Here is a 20583-nt window from a genome sequence, read left to right as displayed (position 1 = left end):
AAGGCCTCCGCCATAACCTCCCGGGATGCCGCTTTCGCCGAATTAGAGAAAACACGGTCCGAACTGAAGGAAGTTCGGACCGTAACGCTACCCACGGTACATATAACCACCCCCGCCCCAACTACCAACACGCCTGTTGAACCCCTTATAGTTACTCCTATGGGAACGACTCCGCCGCCTGCTTCCGAACATCCCGCCTCCGCCCGCCTTTCTGAACGACTTCCAGACCCCGATAAATTTACGGGCGCCCGCTCCAACCTCCGCCGCTTCGCCACCCAAATCCGGGGGAAGATGACCTCAAACAAAGACCGCTTCCCCAACCCCGAATCACGCCTAATTTATATAGCCGGTCGACTGTCCGGTAAAGCGTACAACCTGATCCTGCCCAAAATGGTCGGAGGCACACCCCAATTCGGAGATTATACGGATCTCCTCCAATACCTAGAGGAGGTATTCGGGGACCCCGACCACGTCCAAAACGCACAAAACAAACTATATACCCTGAAGCAGCGGAACGTAGATTTCGCCGAGTATCTGTCGGAGTTCCAACGCCTGTCTTTGGAAGGAGAAATGCCGGAGGATGCCCTCCCCCCTCTTTTATTCCAGGGAATATCGGAAGAGCTCCAGGACATGCTCCTCCACAACCCCGCCCCATCTCGCCAATACCACGAATTTACCCGACACCTGCAAAGTTTGGATAACCGCTACCGCCAGCACCAGCAATATAAAAATAGACAGACACGTACCCCTCGGGCCGCAGCGCCCCCCGCGCGCGCGGCTCCCCGAACCCAACCCGACATACCGCGGGCCGCCCCCAAACCAAACGCGGAGCTTCCGCTTAACGACCCTATGGACCTAAGCAGCCAACGCCGCCACAACCGCAAGGAAAACATGCTATATTACCGTTATGGATCCCAAGAACATTTCGTTGCCAAATGCCCGGAACCGGATACCCGCCGCACGCGGCTGCACCAGGCCGGGATCGAACGATCCAGGTCCAGGTCCAGGTCCCCGCGCCAGATACAAACCAAACTCCCTAAAAACCCCCGCCGCGGCTCGGACGCCAGCCGCTCCAGCAGCCGAAGTTCGAAAAACGGAGCCCGCCTGGGATAAGTCGCCCCCAGGCCGCCAAGGCCGCGCATAGACCGCCGGCGATCCGCATCTCTGCCGCCGCCGTTCACGGGTTCCCCGTTGAAGAGGAATATAACCAACAATCCGACCTGATAATCCTGTTTGCCGAATTAACAATGGGGGGCCAAAACCTCCCAACCTATGCCCTCACCGATTGCGGTGCAGAAGGAAAATGCTTCCTCGACCAAGGATGGGCCGAAGAACGCCAATTACAAATGTATCCGCTGCGAAACCCATTCGACATCGAAGTATTCGACGGAAGGACCGCCGAAAGTGGGAAGTGCACCCATTATGTCCGAGGACAATTGAGAATCAAGGACCATATCCAGAAAAACGCGCTGTTCTTCGTCACACAACTAGCCCACTACCCCATTATGCTAGGAATGCTTTGGCTAAAGCAGCACGATCCAACGATTGGATTCGCGTCACACGTTATTACGTTTGACAGCGATTATTGCCGCCGACACTGCAATATGCCCGACAAACCGGAGAAGGTTAAAATTTTACACGCCGTACCAAAAAAAAGCCGCCCCCAGTACCAGGCTGACCGACCGCCGTCCCTCCGCGAAATGGATATCGCCCCTATCTCCCTGCAAACCGCGAGTATATACGCCCGCCGCCGATCCTGCCGACTGTACGCCGTAACCTTAAAACAAATTAATAAGGTCCTAGCCGCCGACCCCCAAAATAGGAACGGGCCGACCCTGCCCGAAACAATCCGGGAATTCGCGGACGTATTTTCCCCGCAAGAAACCGAGAAGCTGCCCCCACACCGACCGTCCGACCACCATATCCCGCTTATAGAAGGAAAAACGCCGCCGTTCGGCCCCCTGTACGCCATGTTCCGCGAAGAGCTAATAGCCCTTAAGGAATGGCTGACCGCAAAGTTGAAAAAAGGGTTTATCAGACCCAGTTCGTCATCCGTCGCCTCGCCCGTTTTGTTCGTGAAGAAGCAGGGAGGAGGGTTGAGGTTTTGCGTGGATTACCGCGCGCTGAATAACATTACCGTAAAAGACCGTTACCCGCTGCCGCTAGTCCGAGAGACCCTAAACAACCTGGCCGGTATGAAATTCTTCTCGAAAATCGATATCGTTTCCGCTTTTAACAATATTCGGATTAAAAAGGGGGAAGAATACCTGACGGCATTCCGCACGAGATTCGGTTTATACGAGAGCCTAGTTATACCTTTCGGGCTAACGGGAGCCCCCGCGACGTTCCAGAGATATATAAACGACTCCCTGCGCGAATATTTAGACGTATTTTATACAGCCTACCTGGACGACATTTTGATTTATAGCCGCACCCGAACAGAACACGAAGAACATTTGAAACTCGTACTGGAAGCCCTGAGGAAAGCCGGGCTATACGCCAACGCCGCGAAGTGCGAATTCTTCGTGACGGAAACCAAGTTCCTGGGCCTGCTGGTCGGCGTCGAAGGCGTAAAAATGGACCCTGAAAAAATCACCGCTGTCCTGGACTGGCAAACACCCAAAAAGCTTACTGACGTACAAGCATTTTTGGGGTTTGGCAACTTTTACCGGCGCTTTATCCGAGATTTCTCAAAGATCGTAGCCCCTTTGACGAGATTGACCAAGAAAGACGTCGCATTCGAATGAAATAGCGCCTGCGAAACCGCCTTCCGACTGCTGAAGAGAAAGTTTACCGAAACCCCCGTACTGGCGCACTTCGATTGGGAAAAGAATGTAATCCTGGAGACCGACGCTTCCGATTATATTTCTGCGGGAATATTATTACAATACGGCGACGACGGAATACTCCGCCCCGTCGCGTTCTTTTCGAAAAAAACACACAGCTACCGAATGCAATTACGAGATTTACAATAAAGAATTGCTAGCCATTATCCGCTGTTTTGAAGAATGGCGCCCGGAACTCGAAGGGACGTCGTCCCCGGTCCAAATAATTACGGACCACCGCAACCTGGAATATTTCACGACGACGAAAATGCTCAACCGCCGACAAGCCCGATGGGCCGAATTCCTGTCAAGATTTAATTTCCGTATCACCTACCGACCCGGGAAATAAGGAGCGAAACCCGACGCACTAACCAGGAGGTTAGAGAATATGCCTAAGGAGGGGGATAAACGATTTAAACACCAAACACAAGTCGTACTGAAAGAACACAATTTACCTGCCCGCCCCACCCGGTTACAACCCATAATCCGCCAAAACAAACCCCTATTGCCAAGACACCTAATAGAGCTACTAGACGCCGGATACGAATCCGACCCGATAACGCAATCTGCCCTAGAAGCGTTGAGGACAGGCGCCGACCGCCACCCCAAACTGCAATTGGCCGAATGCGAAGAACGATCCGGCTATTTGTATTACCGCAATAAATTGTACGTACCCGATTCGAATAATCTGAAAGCCGAGATCCTGCGCCGCTGCCACAACTCCCCCGTCGCCGGTCACCCCGGCAAAGCAAAAACCTACGACCTGCTGTCCCGAGAATATTACTGGCCCGGAATGCTACATTACGTATTATTATGGGTAAAGAAATGCCAGACCTGCCGCCGAATTAACCCGTCCCGCGAAAGCCACCAGGGCCTCCTGCGACCCCTGCCCACTCCTAAACGCTTATAGCAACACCTGTCGATGGATTTTATCACACATTTGCCGCAAAGCAACGGCCACGACGCCATCCTAGTGGTCGTAGACCGCCTGACTAAAATGAGACACTTCGTCCCTTATAAAGGGACCTGCAATGCCGAGGACACCGCCAACCTGTACCTACACCACGTATGGAAACTACACGGGTTGCCCCTGACGATAATTTCGGATAGAGGCACCCAGTTCGTGTCGAAGTTTTGGAAACACCTGACAACCCGTTTGAAAATCGACAGCCTGCTATCCACTGCTCACCACCCCGAGACTGACGGACAGACCGAGCGTTTTAACGCGTCCCTGGAACAATATTTGAGAGCTTATGTGGCCTACCTGCAAAATAATTGGGAAAGTTGGCTTCCCCTCGCCGAATTTACAGCCAACTCCCACAAGTCCGAGACCACCGGAACCTCCCCGTTTTACGCGACTTACGGATTCCATCCCCGCATGGGATTCGAGCCGGTACCCCTAAACCAGCCTTTGCCCGCCCAGCGGGATGCCGAAAAGCTAGCCGCCCGAATGGAAGCCATTCTGGAACAAACCCGCGCCGAAATAACCGCCGCCCAAGCCCGTTACGAAGAACAGGCGAACCGACACCGTACCCCGGCCCGCCGGCTTACCGTCGGCCAATATGTATGGTTAGACGCACGGAACATCCAGACCGCCCGCCCGCAGAAGAAACTGGATTGGAAGAACTTGGGACCCTTCCGAATTTCTGAAGTGATTAGCCCGTACGCCTACCGTTTGGACCTGCCGTCGTCTATGAGAGTACACCCTGTTTTCAATATAAACCGACTAAAACCTGCTGACGTTGAGCCCCTGCCGGGCCAACAACCTGCACCGCCACCCCATTTGGAAGTGGAAGGTGAGAGAGAATACGAAGTCGAAGAGATCCTCGACTCCTTTTGGGAAACCCGCGGCCGAGGAGGCCGCCGGCTGAAATATATCGTCCGTTGGGCTGGATATAGCGAACCCACGACTGAACCTGCCGATTATCTGGAAAACGCTGCTCAATTGGTAAAGAATTTCCACCGTCGATACCCCCATAAGCCCGGGCCCCGGCCGTGACGGAGCTCGGCCTGGAAGGGGGGAATACTGTCACAGACCTGAAGGACAGCCACTGGGCTGTCGCTTAGTCATGACCCCTGTCACGTGAAGGCGCGAGGGCCGAGCGCCTCGCGCGCGTATATCTACGCGAAATCTCTGCAGTCTCCGATATGTAGCTCCTCGAGCTACGTCTTCGTCAACAACCACCTGCTACCCTGTACCTGGAAGACTAGATAGCCAATATACTCTGTCCTGTTACCTGATCGCCCGCACCTACCTGTCCGCCCTGCCTGCCCGTGACACCACCAAGATTTAATTACCTCCGTAGTAGCGCCATTAACCCGGGCGTTATTTATTCGACGGGGCCTTTGGGTTTTAAGGATTGGATAACGAGCCAAAAAACGAGTTATCCAACGTTTTCCAAGGCCTTTTGTCTCTCCGGCGGCTTGAAGAATTCGTTCGGCAAAAAAGCGTAATTCTTGATGCGTTGGCGGAAGCCCTAAAGCTGTTTGGGTAAGTACCCAATCAGCCAAATGCTTTTCCTGTTCCGTGGAAAGCCTTTGAAAAGGGCTTTGTGCTTTTTTATAAGGTTGAGAACCTTTAAGTCGACTTTGAAGTGTAGACCTAGGTATTCCCCATTTTCGGGAGGTTTTTGCAATTGGATTGCCATTATTGACGTCGTTAATTGCAGATATAAGCTGTTTTTCAGTATATTGCTTCATTGGAAAATGGAGAATTAAAATCAGAAAAAAGTAAATCCAAAAGTGACAGATTCATCGAGATATTTATAATAGAAGTTGGAGGATAAAAATAAAAGTGTTGTTATTTTTGGGTGCCGAACAGGGGGGGTGCCGAACAGGGGGTACGCAACGTTACTGGGCTGGTCCCAACAAGGTCCCGGAATTACTTGCAATAGGTGGAGCCATCTGGAGAAATGGCCAAAGCTCCTCCCTACCTACTTTAGCGTTGGACAAATGGGTTGCTTACTCCAACCCATCCCATCCATTTCAACCTACCAAATCAACCAACTGCCTGGGCAGGTACGCGGTACATCTTGATTTCGCCCGAGACGGCTCGAAGCAACGTCTGGTTCTGTTCAAAGCAAAACCCAAGGATTGCGGCATGTGTTGGTTCAACATTGACGAGGTTTGTTGGGTTGTTTTTGTCCGTCTAGCATAGTCGCAATATGCCATCAGCTTCGGGAAGTTCTTTGGACCCAGGCTTGCTGGCCTTGGACCAGCGAAGAGGCTGTGCCGTCGGGACTGGACGTGGCTGGTCAGCACTTTGACCACCACGACCAAAATTACTCCAATCCTCTGGGATCTCCTGGCTGCATGGCCATATTCTGACTGTCGATTGCAGTTTAAACCAGCTAGATCAACCGACTTGAAAGTCCCCCGAAAGCATGGTGAGACCAAGTCCGCGATGGTTAAGACGGACAACAATGAATCCATGACAATCATCTACTTCAAAACACAAGATAGTGTTATTGAATCATCTGCGAAAGATGAACGTTTTTTTTTTTTTTTCAACCAGCATCGTCGAAAAATACCTGAGACTTTTCATCTTTATGCTGCCTGGGCGGCGGTGGTCAACAACGATGCACTGTCATCTCAGCCGCTTATCCTTGCCCCGTTGCCGCTTGGCGAGCCCGGCATCTTTCGTAGTAACACACCCCACCTTTGGGCTTGCTTATTACAGCACGGCACTTGCTATCGACGGCCTCCACCTTGTCGCGATGAACCCTTTGCATAGGTATCTTACCTAGGTACCTAAGTAGTGACATCGGAAATTCAAGCTCTCCGTATGGAAACTGAGCAGACCATGTCACAAACTCAAGTTGTTTGAATCGCTTTGCTTCGTCTTAGGTCTTGCTAATTCGCACCAACTTCAGCACACATGTTCATCTCGCAGAGGCTCAGATCTAGTTGCACAAGTGGGCAGCTTTCCCCTCTTTCTCACACAATACATATGCTGTGCGCTGTGGCGGGTCGTATCATTAACCGATGCGGTTGTGTATGTCACACCCTGCAACTTGACAAGACAGATCTTACCACTATTCCATATGTCTACCTAAGCTACAAGCCGGACACCCCTCCCCTTGCCCAGGGATGAGCTCCTTGGCGATGGGAGTCTTACTCGATCCCGAAATCCTCTATCAAATGTCGGAGCTTACTCTACATGGAAAGAACCCTTGGCGCTTGCTGCTTTATACTACATGCAGTTCGCGGCCATTTTTCTGCGCCAGTGCTTTTTCATTTCTCCCGTCTGAAGTATTGCTTAATCATTTTACAATTGCAAGGCTTACTTGGTGCCGCGGCTTATCACTTGCTGTTGATTGTTGTACAGAATAACATTCAGCTGAACTGTTCTGTCTGCAGCCCGTAGCTAGCCCGCGCGGCATCATCCTCGTGAGACGGGCCGCTGCAAAGGCCAGTGTTGGTGAAGAAACCTACATTATGAGCTCACCAAATCGGTTGAAGTTCCCTGGCGAGGACTTCTTTCACCCAGGCTTTACACCGGCAGGATTCACGCCAACTACAGTCCCAGAAGATGAAGCTTTTACCTCGCGGCTGGAGCCACAGCCAAGGCCGATTATCACCAGAAAGCCGGTCCCCAGCCCAACTCAACAGACCTTGAGCACAAGCTCAAAACCCAACCCATTAGCCATGAACCCTGTTCTAATATCCTCGCCGGAGGCAGTAACTGAGGCATCAGGCGTCGCCGAAGGTGAAGAGAAACGGGGAATGGGCTTGGGTCTGGCCCAGGAGCCTAATGCAGAAGCTACGTTGGCTGTTCCCGTTCAGAACTTGCTATCAGCGGAGAGCCCAACGGAAGAGGTTTCCGCTCCGAGCTCTGCGTACGGTGACTCCTCTGCAGTGTCAGCGAACCCATCCCAGCCGTCACCACCAGCACCATGGCCGGCCGTTCCACATGTACAGAAGGACTATGCTTTCTCTCAGCTGCATGGCGGTGGCGCGCCTCCACAAGAGACTTCACAGCCTGTCTCTCCCATCAGCGATTCGGACTATTTCGATTCCACACAGGCAAGCAGGGTAAACTCGCTAGCCCACAGAGTATCGCATCGAGCAGGAGTCCCAATATCTGCAACATCAAATGCGCCAATGCCACCACTTCCCATAGAACGCCAAAAGCTGCCAGATGAAGGTGAACAACAAGAAGAGGTTCATGGCGAGCATAGACATGAGCGAGAAACCGCAGTTCCGGCTCAGGAGAAGCGCCGCTCAACTAAAAACTGGCCACTGGGACTTTACTTTGACCGTCCGTCAGATGAGCTCAGCCCCATAGTTGCGTTTGACGAGTTGCCAGATTTGAAGCAAAGCCCATCTCACACAGCTCCAGATGTCATGAGTCCTTCGATCCTTGAAGCACCACCCCCTTCACAACTACGAGCACCTAACACCCAACAGCAGATGTTTGGACCGCATAGGGCATCACAGCAATACCAGCAAACATTCTCACCTCACAGATCCTCACAGACTTTTATCCCGTATCGAGCATCTCACCCACAGTATTCGGCTCCCGCTCCATTTGATACGAGATTCTCACTCCCGCCAGTCTCTGTGCAACCAGAACGGCCACCTATGAATTCGCAGCAATCGAGATATTCATCGGCCACAATGGGCGGGACAACCCCTTTCTTGCACCACAACGAAGACGAGGGCATTTTTGATTCACAAAAGAAAGGAATTAGCCGCACAGATACAGCAGACTTTTCAACCGCCGGATCTGCCCACTCAATCTTTAGCAGTTTCCAGGCATCATGGCTTCCCGAAATTCTCTGGATCTTACTATCTATCGCCTGCTTAGGCATAATTGCCGTGATACTCAGCCGCTTCGACCAAGAATCACTGCGAGAATTCCCACTGCCGATTACTATGAACACGCTCGTCGCCTTCTTCATAACCATTTGCCACGCTGCTCTCATATTTCCGTTGGTTCAGGCATTGAGCCAGCTCAGATGGAACTGGTTCGTCAGAGAGGACAGAAGCTTGGCTGATTTTCAGGCATTTGAAGATGCGAGAACGGGCCCATTTGGTGCCGTAAGGCTTCTGATTGCTACAAAAGGCCGGTAAGTGACAAGACCGCACAAGACCGGTTTAACCGCCCCAAGCTATTAGCTAACATATCACCTTGTAGTTTTTTGAATATCGTTCTTGTAATCATAATGCTGTTGGGCCTGATCACATCGGCGATGACCCAAATGATTATTGGTAGGTTGAAAAAAGATTCTAATAGCATCAACAGCAAAGCAACTGACTAAACCGTTTTTACTAGCCTACCCAACCCGCCTCGCCAACAGCTCTGCGGTGCCCCAGGTGTTCAGGACAGAAGCGTATCCAAACAACAACAACCAAGCCACTTCGGCACCAGGTAAGCCGGATGAATTACCCACGTGCTGCCCGCCCAGATATCAAAATCTATACTAATGGCTGAACTGCTGCTCCAGATTTGGACAGGCGCCAAAAACAAAGCATCCAAAATGGCATCTACAACCCTGCTGAAGTTCCTATCGCACATTTGCCGCCAGTATGCGGCTCGAAAGAGTGCGAGACCCAGAAATTCAGCTCCCTTGCGGTGTGTACACGGACAGAAGATATATCCAGTCGACTCCTGGTATCATCCGATCCGTTGGCCGACGATTTAGTTACGCGCCTTGGCCTGGATGGCACTCGACAAGTCCGCAGGGCAAGCTTAAGTAACGGGGAATACCTAATCGGCTCGGTGAGTAGTCTGCATTGTCCTCGTAATGCTTTTGACAGTGCTAATCATAGTCAGACCGACACATATAATCTCAATATATCCACTCCCCTTTTGGCATCTGACGATATCAAATCACCAAATACATCTTTCGCCTTCTCAAATCAGCCTGATTTGATGGCGGCAGCAATATCAAACGTATTTATCATATACACAAAGCAAGCGTCCTTCCAAGAACCGGGCTCTTCCTCTCCAGGGTCTTCAGACACGGCGTTTGGTGCAATGGAGATTCTCTTTCACTTTTGCGTCGCAGAGTATACACTTAACTCCGGCACCGAGATGGACCAACAGGTTACCCAGTTTAGAACTCGAGCAGAGGAAAGTATGGTGGTTCTATCGGAGTCAGGGAAGGACTACAAGATTGATCGTAATTCGGCGGCAGCACTGACGCGGTACATGACATCTGCGTTCCACGGCACATTTTCCGCAGCAATTGGCTCCGGCGCAGTCGGCTACACAGGCGCCAGCGATGCTGTCGGTTCCAGCATGTTCGGTACTTCGTCCCAAACACTGCCTGAGAGGGACCGTCTTGCCTCTATACGTAACCTTACGCAAAATGTGGCAACTAGCTTGACGAACACGTGAGTCTCCTGTTTCCTCTTCTAATCGTTGCCCCTTTTCCGCTGTTGCTTCTTTGTAGAGACCCTTACTAAGTCAACAACCTCTTTCCAACTACAGTATACGGACCCGAGGCATACATATTTCTGCTGCTTCCATTGAGCACGAAACCTACATCTCGATCCGATGGGGCTGGTTTGCCTTTCTGGTCGTGCAGGTCGTCCTAGCTGCCAGCTTCCTGGGTGGTGTCATCATGGAGACCATTTTGCTTGACGTTCGCGTGCTCAAGAGCTCTGCTCTCGCCGGAATGTTTGCCGTCTCCGCCGAGGACCGCAAGCTGCTGGAGGCTGAGGGAATCGGCAGGGTAAACGAAGGTCACGTCATGGCCAGCGCGGTCAAGGCTGACGGCATCAGGGGCCGATTTGTCTGTAGTGGAGATAGGGAGGGCTGGGTTCTGGACCTGGGTGTTCGCTAAGGCGGGTGGATATGAGCCATTGGCCATGATTGCTCGTTGAGTTGGTGAATTGTCTTTGACTTGCGTATTTTTGTCACGCTCGTCAATGGTGGAAACGGCGTTTGTATCCAGCACATCACCTGGCCAGTCATTTAGCACGGTGTCGGCGTTCTGTTTTTGGGAGGGAATACAACGAAGGTTGATCTACAAAAGCCCATGGTGGTAACGGCAATACTTCCGCCTGGTCCATAGTCCATCACCAACCACTTAGGCCGAGCCTAATGATTTAGGCAGATGCCGCAGGATAGATTGTAATATGCATGATACGTAACATTTCCCGTGTTGACGTATGAACGGTGACCAAGACCTTCGGTCAAATCGGGTAGCGAATCCAAACCAAGGCGGGAGTTTCCAAGGCGGGTATTTTCCTTAAAAAGAACAAACAAACAAAAGAAAAGGTGAGTGAGGCCACTCTCGACACACACCATTAAGGCTTACCGGCTGCGCCAATATCATGTGGTGAGCACACCCTGTTTTTGTTCCTTGGTGGTAGCTTCTTTTTTGACTGCAGACCGACCGTTACCACCCACCACACAAACGAATGCATATTTTTTCTTCTTCTTTCTTTTTTAGCGAGCGCCTCACCCCATCTGCGATGCTGCCCCATAACCACACCACCCATCATGTCACCGTTTCGTGGCCGTGATGATTCGTTGGAATTACTTTTTTCTCTCTCTTCTTGGAGGGGAGGGACGGTTGTGTGTGTGTGATATGCGGCCCTGCCCGATCGCCCCGCGCTCGCGCAGGGCAACCGAGGAGCCCAAGAAAAAAAAAATGGGAAGGGGAGAAAAAATAGTATGCTCCACGACTTAAATCCGGTTCGGAGAGAATTCAACCAATCAGTTTCATAACAAATCGCATATTGGCCGAGTGATGAGGTGAGAGGTAAGACTTCGCTGAAGAAAAAAGGCGGGAGAGTTTCTCGGCAAAGCACGTTCGACAGAAGGACAACTACGTAGAAGCATGGTGACATGGAAACGAAAGTAAGCATACATTGACTGCGGAATCCACGGCGGATTCTTTATTATTTATATATGTATATTTACTTCAATTCCCAAACAACAAGCACAGCCAGTTTGTATAAGGTAGAAGAAGCTTCACGGCACAACTAGCAAGTTGCGCACCGCACTGCCCCCAAATACAAGATGGAAACCCAACTGAATTGTTCCATGATGGTAGTTTGTAACTTGTTATACTTGTAATAATAGAGGGTGTCGGCATATGGAAACAAATTGCATGTGAAACACAACACCCTTTCTCGGAAATTGTATCAAGCGTCATGGGATTGGTAAAAAAAAAAAGCCGATCGACCGGGCGGGGATAAGGGCCGGCTTACATTGAAATTCTTTGTTTCTTCATGCCCGGCTCTCCCTATTTTACTCTAGACTACAACGTAGACCTAGACTAGAACTTAGAGCTAAAATGGCCGGGCGTATCGAATACGCACCTCGGATTGGTTTACAGTGTGACTGCGCGCTAAAAAATAAAATAAAAATAAAAAAGAAGAAGAAGCAGAGGAAGACGTCGAGCAATGAGGGGCCGCCGCCCACGACGGGAAAGTCACCAGACTTCGGTATCGGTTAATCATGGAAACTTAGAAAAGAAGCGCAATTCGACGGTGGTGAGTGGAAAAAGAAGGAACAGAAACTAATTCTAGAATAGTATTAGATCCGACCGAGAAAGAGAACTAAAACGGGGTCAAGTCTTGTACCTTCCAAATGCGACGGTTTGTTGTGATAATTACCTTTATGCCTCATAAAGCTTCCTTTGGGTTATAATACCAGCAACCAGCAACCAGCAGCCAGTCAGCCGTCGATAGCCTCAACTTGCCATGCTTGACACGGATTCAATTTCGGCCCATGACTCTCTCTCTTTTTTTATATTTTTTTTTTACTCATTTGATTTGATTGTGTTCTTCACTGCAGCCTATGAGAACCGTGCAAGCCCTTATCGACAATTTGGATGGACAATTACCCCAAGTTTGTAGGGGAACTATATTTTGCAAAGACAGCTGACGTACTCGTTCGCGTCTGAGACAGCTGCAATAGCCGTTTGCTAGGATAACGCGGGAAGAACACAAACATATCGACCACTCGCACGAGTCGTTAGAATTTTTCTAGAAGTTGCGTCGGGCAAGGAGGATGCCAGTAGCCTTGTTACGCATCGTTTGGCGCCGGGCAAGAAGGATGAAATGGTCGGCGTCCAAAGTAAATCTTTAGTTAGCTAGCTCCGGGCATAGCCTACTCTGATCGTCAGGCATAAAACTTCTTGAATCGAAAGGCTGCGATTCATGTCCGACCGCCCCCAAAACGGATCTTTTCTCGTCAGAACGTAGCACCTAGTACGGAGTACTCCGGCTTTGCCAGGTAAGCTTCTAGGCTAGGAATAAAGAAGAAACATAACGACACGTTGGGGAACCCCTCCGGGTCAGGTGGCATGAGATTTCAGGGACGTGGTTGTTAACTAAGGTATGTCGCTGCTGTGTGGTGCGTCAAAAGGAACAAGAAAAAAGGTTACCACCAATTTGTTCTCTAAAAGGCCATCCCCACCCCAACCTTATGCAAGACGTGATGTTCGCTGTCAATGTTCGCCCTAAACAATGTGGTATTGTGCCCCCGTGAGCCAAGCGGAAAAGGCACCTAAGCCAAGCGGAAAATGGCCCCCCAAGGTACCTTTACCTTGCCTGCAGGGGTCAGCCAAATGCGGGAGGGAATGAGAGAAAGAAAGACGAAAAAAAAAAAGACAGAAAATAATAGAAAAAAAAAGAGCCCCTCTTTCCCATGCCCTCACTCATGCATCGATCCCCTGCTCACTGGAGATGTGATAAAGCACGAGGCGATCTCTCGTTGTGGACTATCACACGCGGCCTATTAGCGCGTCTCCAGGCCTCATCAGCATCACTCTGTTTTGGGAGAGCCAATTTCGAGTTCAGGCGGAAGATTATTTGCTGCTGATTGAAGACTTGTATGGTTACATATGAAAACGAAGGGTCAGGTTTGATAGGATGTGGAGCGGCGTCAAAGAAACAGCGCGCGTTAAAGCCTGCCGAGATTGGGTTTGTGGGGTGGGGTATTGGTATCGCTACAGCTAGCTCAAGGGGAGCAGCAGAGAAAAAGAAAATAATAATAACATCAATAATAATAATAATAATAACGACAGTAATAATAATAAGGGAATTTAATGGCGCAAGTCAATTCCCAGCCACTGGTGAAAATTGGGCCTCACTTGACTTGCGCGGCAAAGTGCCATGGAAGCAGAGCACGACAGTGAAGGATGGGGAAGGGAAAAAAAAAAGGCAGCGCGGAGCTGAAAGATGTAACGGAAAGCAGGGAGGGGCCCGCAAGAGGATATGAAATAGTGTAGTGGATCTGAAGAAATCTAATGAGAGAGTTAATTCATTGATACCTGATCCTGATTGCCTAGTAGAGGTACGATCAACGCACAGTAAGTAGGTAGACTTCAACAGTTGGGTTGAAGCTGGCCAAGGTCCGTTGTTTGGCAGTATTGGCATTAATGTATGTCGTGCAAGGGGAGGGATACCTAGCCCATGGTGGAGAACCCCCGCGGGATTCGTTGGTTTTTTGACTGTGTCGCCGGGTCGGCTCGAATCTCTTAGTTCAGTCGAGGACGAGGGAAAAAAAAAAAGAAAAAAAAATTAATCGCTCCCAGGACCAGGCATGCTTACGATGCCTGTTGTTATGATCCTCTGCTGTATTTTTCTTCTTCTTGCTGTTGTTGTAGCAATTTTGTTATGGTTGCACGCAATAATGAGCTGACTCTCTAGTGGTGCGTGCTAAAGGTTAAGAGTCTAGACTCTCAAAATCCAAATTCACACATTGAAACACTGGACAGAGCCTCTCATCCATCCTGAAAATTGATTGCTTGAGTCGCCCGGTGGCGGGCGCGTGGTAGTGCCCGCTTTAACCCCCGACCTTCCCGCCCGCCATGTTGTCCCGTCCCCACCGTTTGTCTATGTTGCTTTATGCAAGCAAGCGTAGCGGCCAGGGCAGGCAAGCATGGCAACAGGGGAAGGAAGGGTCGGGGTTAAATTTGCCGTAGGATTTAATCTCCTTCAGTCGCCTGCCTGGATGAACACCGGCTGGGTTAGGTCTTTCAAGTCCGCATGCAACTCTAAATCGCATCGCACCGCGTCACTCATCGGCTGACCGCCGGACAGGTCGAAGTACATACTGTATATGTGGGTGGCTAGCTGCTCGGATAATTCCGACAGGAATCGAGAAAAACTCTAACTGGCATGGAAGTTTAGGAACCACGGAAAGAGCGAGCCGTATGACACTGTGAGGTAAATAGGTTGGATGAATCGGAGTTGGGGGCAGGGATGGGATTCAATCGATTGGAACGGCGAGGCTGACGCCAGACGACGGGCGGGAGAAATCGAAGGAATCTTAACCTTCGATTGGTTGGTTATTAAAGCTTGCCGGCATACCCAGGCAACCCCCCAATTGACTTTGTGCAATTGTACACATCTATCTACCCTTGAATGAATGTACTCGTGGGCCTAGAATGGAGAAATACTTAAATTTATCCTGCACTTACACGTAAATTCCAAAGCCCCATTAAGTACCTACCTCGTCCTTGTCCCTGGTAATAGCACCTTATCAGGTAATTCACATATTTTTGTCCCCCGGACTACGGAATTCCAATTCGTTCAAAAAAACAAGGCCAATCCTCTCCGGTACGTTTATTCAGGGTAGATGTGTAAGGTGGTAGGTAAACATGTAGCTGGCGGTCAATGCATTGTTTGTCAGGGAGCAAGCACCTCCTGGCAATTAACCCAATCAGTAACGGCCCCCATGTCGCTTTGTTTCTTCTCTTCCTTTCTGTTTTTTATCCTCTTTGAAATCAATCAATTGGGAGAGTGGATGAATGGTGGGGGGGATGCGGTGTGTCTCCACGAGCTAGGCTATCCTCGACAGACTCGGCTCCATCAAATCGGGAGCGGCTGATGGACATGGGACGAAGAGTCCCGGCGAAGCCCCCGAAGAGCGCCCCCAACTGACTGTGCTTCAATACTGTACACATTCTCTCTCTCTCTTTTTTTTTTTTTTTTTTTTGGCCCTCGATACCATTTTCGGTCACCAACTTAGCGGGGCGACGGTGTCAAAAAGGTCCACTACTTACTGCAATGGCCCTACATTTTAGCCGGTTCCGGGCGCCGGAGACGATTCTCTTGTGTCTATGGACGCAAGCCGGCTAGCCCGCGGATGGCGGACGTACCAGTACCTAAGTTAGGTAGGCAAAGTCGATCCCAAAACACGTCAAAGTCGGGAAAAAGGAAAAAGAAAACAGTCTGGCAGCACACGGGGAAATCTGAATCTTCATAGATTGCATACCTACCTACCTAACCTCGGATAGGAAAGGCTTCTTTTCTTGGGTAAGGTACCTTCCGTCACCTACTAATTACTGTACATCCTGACTTTTACCAGGCTTTGCACCAGAGGTAATTATCGGGATAGCCGCGCCGGGGTTGGTAGTCGAGAAGACGTCGGTTCGCTGCTTGCAGTCGCAAAGCTAAGATGGAAGGTGCATCCAACGGCTGGAATCTTGGAGTGAGGTACTTATCTTTGTGCAATAAGCAAGGTAGTCTATGCATGTACCCAAAGGTAACTGTAACAATGCTGGTCCTAAAGGTCGGCAGGTGGGGATCATGGGGCGACGATTGAGGCCATGCTTGGCAAGCTTGGGTTTACTATGTACACGCGCATGCGATGAAGTCGTTCCTTCCTGGCGTGCACCCAAATCAGAAAGATTGCTGCGCATCCGCGTGGAACCCTCTTTTCCCACTTTCCTATCTGGGATTCCACCAGTCATGACTGGCTGCATTTTGCTTCTTGCTTGCTGCCCGTGCTCGTCCACTACGCAGCCTCGGTTTCACTCTCCACAGCTGTGCGCGTTGCATGCCCTGTCCATCGACCGGTGTTGTCCCGTCTTTTGCGGTTGCAAGTGGACACCTCCTTTCTCCCTTGTCAGTCATTCCAGGTCCGCTTCTCCGAGTGTCCATGGCTTCCTTGTGTACTTGGGTTGGCAACGTAGGTTGGGTAGGTACCTTGGGCAGGTACGTACTTGAGGCAGGCTAAAAAAGATACCTACTGGGAGAGGAGGGGGAAACAGGCGGGAAAATGAAAGTAAAAGGAGATGGGAGAAGGAAAGACAGATCGTCAGCAGACATGCATCTTGATCGCATTTCATCTGCCCGCCTATCCGCACCGGCGCCCCTTTTTGCTTATCATTTGCATTCACAGACCTCACCTGCTTGATAGGTATCTCCGACCCCTTTGAGGTGAACGGCCTATTAGTTTTTAGCGACACACCAAGCACTATTTTCTCTCCAATCATACCTTTGTCTTGCCCTGCCTGACGGAATCAACCGACGCGCCAACGCCCGGTCCGGCCCAGCAACACCGCTTTTACTACTTACTTCATTTTTTTCTTTTCATTTCATTTAGAACCGAGGATAATACAATAGAACTATCCAAAAAAAAACTATAGAACAAAAAAAAACAAAAAACAAAAAAAAAACAAAAAACAAAAAAAAAAAACGGCCAGAAACAAAAGAGAAAAGAAGAAGAAAAGGAAAAAAAAAAGTGGCTGGCGGTTGCATCCCACTCGATTCTCCGCATATCTTGCAGCGCCCGGCTGCGAGTGGGTTGACTACCCATTGCTTTTGGACCAACCATATTCCATCAAGTCATTCTGTCGGCCTTCGAGGTCCATGTGCCTCGTTACGAGCCTACCTTACCTATTTACTCAAGATATACCTAGACCGCTGAGAAAAATCCAGAGCAATCCAGCAAAAAAGTCGACATAACAAAAGGCGGGCACAAAGAGTACCACACCTAGGTATCGTACCTAATCATAGTATCCGACACCAGCTTTGTCAAGACTAGTGACTTGACCTCTTTCCATCTATCCATCCCAGTCAGTTGATGCGGCCATTGATCTGGACCTTGCCAGTATCTGTTTGTCTGGTCCTGCATGAGGCGGCGGGTGTTTGGCTGGCGGTTGCTTGGCTAGGCTCCCTTGCTGGGTAGCAGTTTGCCCACAGCCGAGGACCACACTGCCATACACTTTGATTGTCACACTCTTGTCCAGGGTTGATCTTCTGTGCAACCGCGCGATTCGACGTCCCTGCATCTTGAACCCCCCCGGATCCTCCTGGCTGGATCTGCTTGCCCTAGCCGCCGTCTTGGGCTTGGGATAACTACACCAAAGGTCCCACTCACGCGCAAGATTCAAAGAGGCTCTTTACTCAATCTTTCTCCAACATCCACTGTCGTCACTGGTCGCTCATTGCCCCTCGAACCCCTCGGCCGCCCTAACACCACAGCGCTGGACCCAGTACCGTTCACACGGGCCCAAATCCCCCTGCACATTGGAAATCACTAACATACAATTCTGTCTTTACTGCCTGACTTATACTCTTTGTCGTTATATCGACCCCCTTGTTGACCTTGACCCCTTCTTTTTTCAGCACTTTTTTTTTTCTTTCTTCCTCTAAAAATTCCACCGCCCCGCCTCCTGTTTTATATTCTTTCTACTGGCTCAAAATTGATCTGTCAAAGGCGGACTGACTGCAAAGCGGTCTGGAGAAAGTGGCATCGCGGTGGGCTGCATTCAGCTCAAAGTCCACCTATCTGCTCGGCTGACCGGTGGACAATAACAAGCTCTTGGCCCGAGGGGCGTCCATCTGGGGGGATAAAACGCATATTCCTTAACAATGCCGACGGGACGCTTCCATGCGGGTTAGTTTCGAGCAATGAATTCCGAACAACCAAGACTGCCCAAGGCACCCTCGACCACAGATAACTATCGTCGTCCTTCAAGTCGACAGCACTCTGATGTTAACAGCCCGACTTCTGTCGCCACTGCCGGAACCAATCAGTCGTTAGGAACGGACCCCGGCAACGATAACAACGTCTCCCATCTAGCACACATCTCTTCGCCCACGAGTAGGAACACGGCTTCATCAACGAGCACCTCTGCAACCCACTCCAACAGCTCCACTATCCCCTCAAACGATTCAAATGTGTATAGTATCGAGTCTTCTCCGACAGCCACGACTTTACCGTCTTTCGCGCTGAGAGATGGATCCGACTCGGGCAGCCGCCGCGGCGCTTCTAGGCGTCGTACCGGTCCCCTATCTGCGGAGCAGAGGGAAAAGGCTGCACTCATCCGTCGTGTTGGGGCGTGTGAATCGTGTCGGCGTAGAAGGGTCGCCGTTAGTACTGCTCTTTCATAATTCTTGAGGTGGCGATTTGATGTTGGATGGCCTGCTCACTCCAATGTTACTGAACCGTATAGTGCCATCCGAACCATCACAATATGACTTGGGAAGATGCTTTTCGCAAGTATCGCTCCGGCAGTCCAACTCAGGAGCTTGCGACTTTAAGTGCCCGTCCGAGTAGCCCCAAACACTCAGGCTTCGAGGCTATAAACCATGCAAAAGCACCAGCGCCACACGACCTTCCCGACCATATGGATGTCGACAGTGTGTCATCGTCGCACGACCATGTGAGGAGGCTCTCGCACGGCGATTCTCGTATCAGGACCCCGCTGCCGACAGGACCACGCATAGAGAGGATCGCGGCCCAGGCCTCTCAAGTGGTGCAAGCCGCACAAGCATCGCATTCTTCTCTGTTCCACCCGACGGCCGAGTCAATCCAGTCCGAATTGCAAGCAATGGCATCCAAAATTTCGTCGAACCCTTATCGCAGCCGGTACAACGCTGTTCAAGCACTGCTCCTGTACTGGGAAGATGAAAGTGACCAAGACGTTGGCCCCGCCGTGAATGAGCTCTCGGATGTCTTAGAAAAACACTACCAATACGTCAGCGAGATAAAAGCTATCCCATCGGTATCCGAGAGTGGCAAGAGTTCATGGAGGTGGCTGTCGCAAACGGTAACGTCTTTCGTCGATAATCGCGACCAAAGAGACGTATTAAAGATTCTTTACTATGTCGGTCAAAGCTATTTGGACGCAAACCGGGAGATGGTGCTGGCTCAGTAAGTAGTTTTTTTGTTATTGTTGCTGGTTGTGTTTATTCGGATCCTGGCTCTTTGCTGACATGGGCATTGACTATTACCAGCACGCGAAATCGACGAGAAGCTGCGACGATTAGGTGGAGTGGGATCCAACAAATACTCGAAGAGGCAAATTCCGATACGTTGATTTTGATGGACGCTGCGTACTACCCTTCCTCCAAGTTGGTACGGCAGCAAGGAGTTCTCGAAGTTGTTGCGGCATCGGCATCGGAGGAACACTCGGCGTATCTGGATCGAACATCTTTCACACGAGAACTGACGGAACAATTACGAAGGCGGGCAGGCCAGAAGTTTCTCAGCCCCTTCACAGCAGCCGAGCTCCATGCGAAACTGCTTTCGACCTATCCCCGCATGTGTCGCGATCGCAACCCGGAGAAGCAGGTAGTGACCAGCGCTCCATCACCCTTGCACATACAGATCGCGGCCAACACTCGACTGCCCTCTGTTCTTCTCGCTCCAGTCCGCAGAGGGTTGCCTATGTGTGTTGAGCCTGACCCTAGCGGGCCGCAGCTGAGCCTAACAATAGGACTCAGCGACGATGCTATTCACCTAGAGAGCTGGGCAGAGTGGCTTCGCTTGATGCCGGATGGTATCAAAGACCTGAAAATCGAGGGCCCATATCGTAACCCCTAAGTGGAGGGAGCGTTGGGGTACATGTCAAAAAAAGGACACAAAAGAACTTTGGTCCTCGTACAAATCAATTCAAAAACACAGCTTGAATGTCGGATCAGCTCGACTGGGCTGAAGCTTCCGATCCGTGGGCATATCCAGAACGCTCTAGCGCGCACTTGATAAAGCGTACATCACGTCACCCGCTTCTCCCGCAAATTAGACATAGTGCTTATCATGTATCTGAGCGTTGTA

General features: G+C 50.6%; 2 protein-coding genes across 2 annotated transcripts; both read left to right on the top strand.

Moving 5' to 3' along the window:
• Nucleotides 1-6774: 6774 nt before the first annotated feature.
• MGG_01338 (uncharacterized protein) lies at nucleotides 6775-10618 on the top strand (the record flags this gene model as incomplete). Its single annotated transcript, XM_003714216.1, has 6 exons — nucleotides 6775-6819; nucleotides 7185-8896; nucleotides 8965-9038; nucleotides 9275-9402; nucleotides 9694-10166; nucleotides 10264-10618. 6 exons carry the CDS (start codon nucleotides 6775-6777, stop codon nucleotides 10616-10618), a joined length of 2787 nt encoding a protein of 928 aa, XP_003714264.1.
• Nucleotides 10619-18042: 7424 nt separating this feature from the next.
• Nucleotides 18043-20553, top strand: MGG_01337 (uncharacterized protein). Its single transcript, XM_003714215.1, has 3 exons — nucleotides 18043-18896; nucleotides 18980-19680; nucleotides 19764-20553. The coding sequence occupies exons 1-3, from the start codon at nucleotides 18435-18437 to the stop codon at nucleotides 20350-20352; spliced, it is 1752 nt and encodes a 583-aa protein (XP_003714263.1). The 5' UTR covers nucleotides 18043-18434; the 3' UTR covers nucleotides 20353-20553.
• Nucleotides 20554-20583: the final 30 nt, after the last annotated feature.

This window comes from Pyricularia oryzae, chromosome 2 (genome assembly GCF_000002495.2).
Source record: "Pyricularia oryzae 70-15 chromosome 2, whole genome shotgun sequence".
In the NCBI taxonomy this organism is placed as follows: domain Eukaryota; kingdom Fungi; phylum Ascomycota; class Sordariomycetes; order Magnaporthales; family Pyriculariaceae; genus Pyricularia; species Pyricularia oryzae.
Note: the sequence above shows the minus strand (reverse complement) of the source record. Positions and strands in the feature narration are given on the sequence as shown.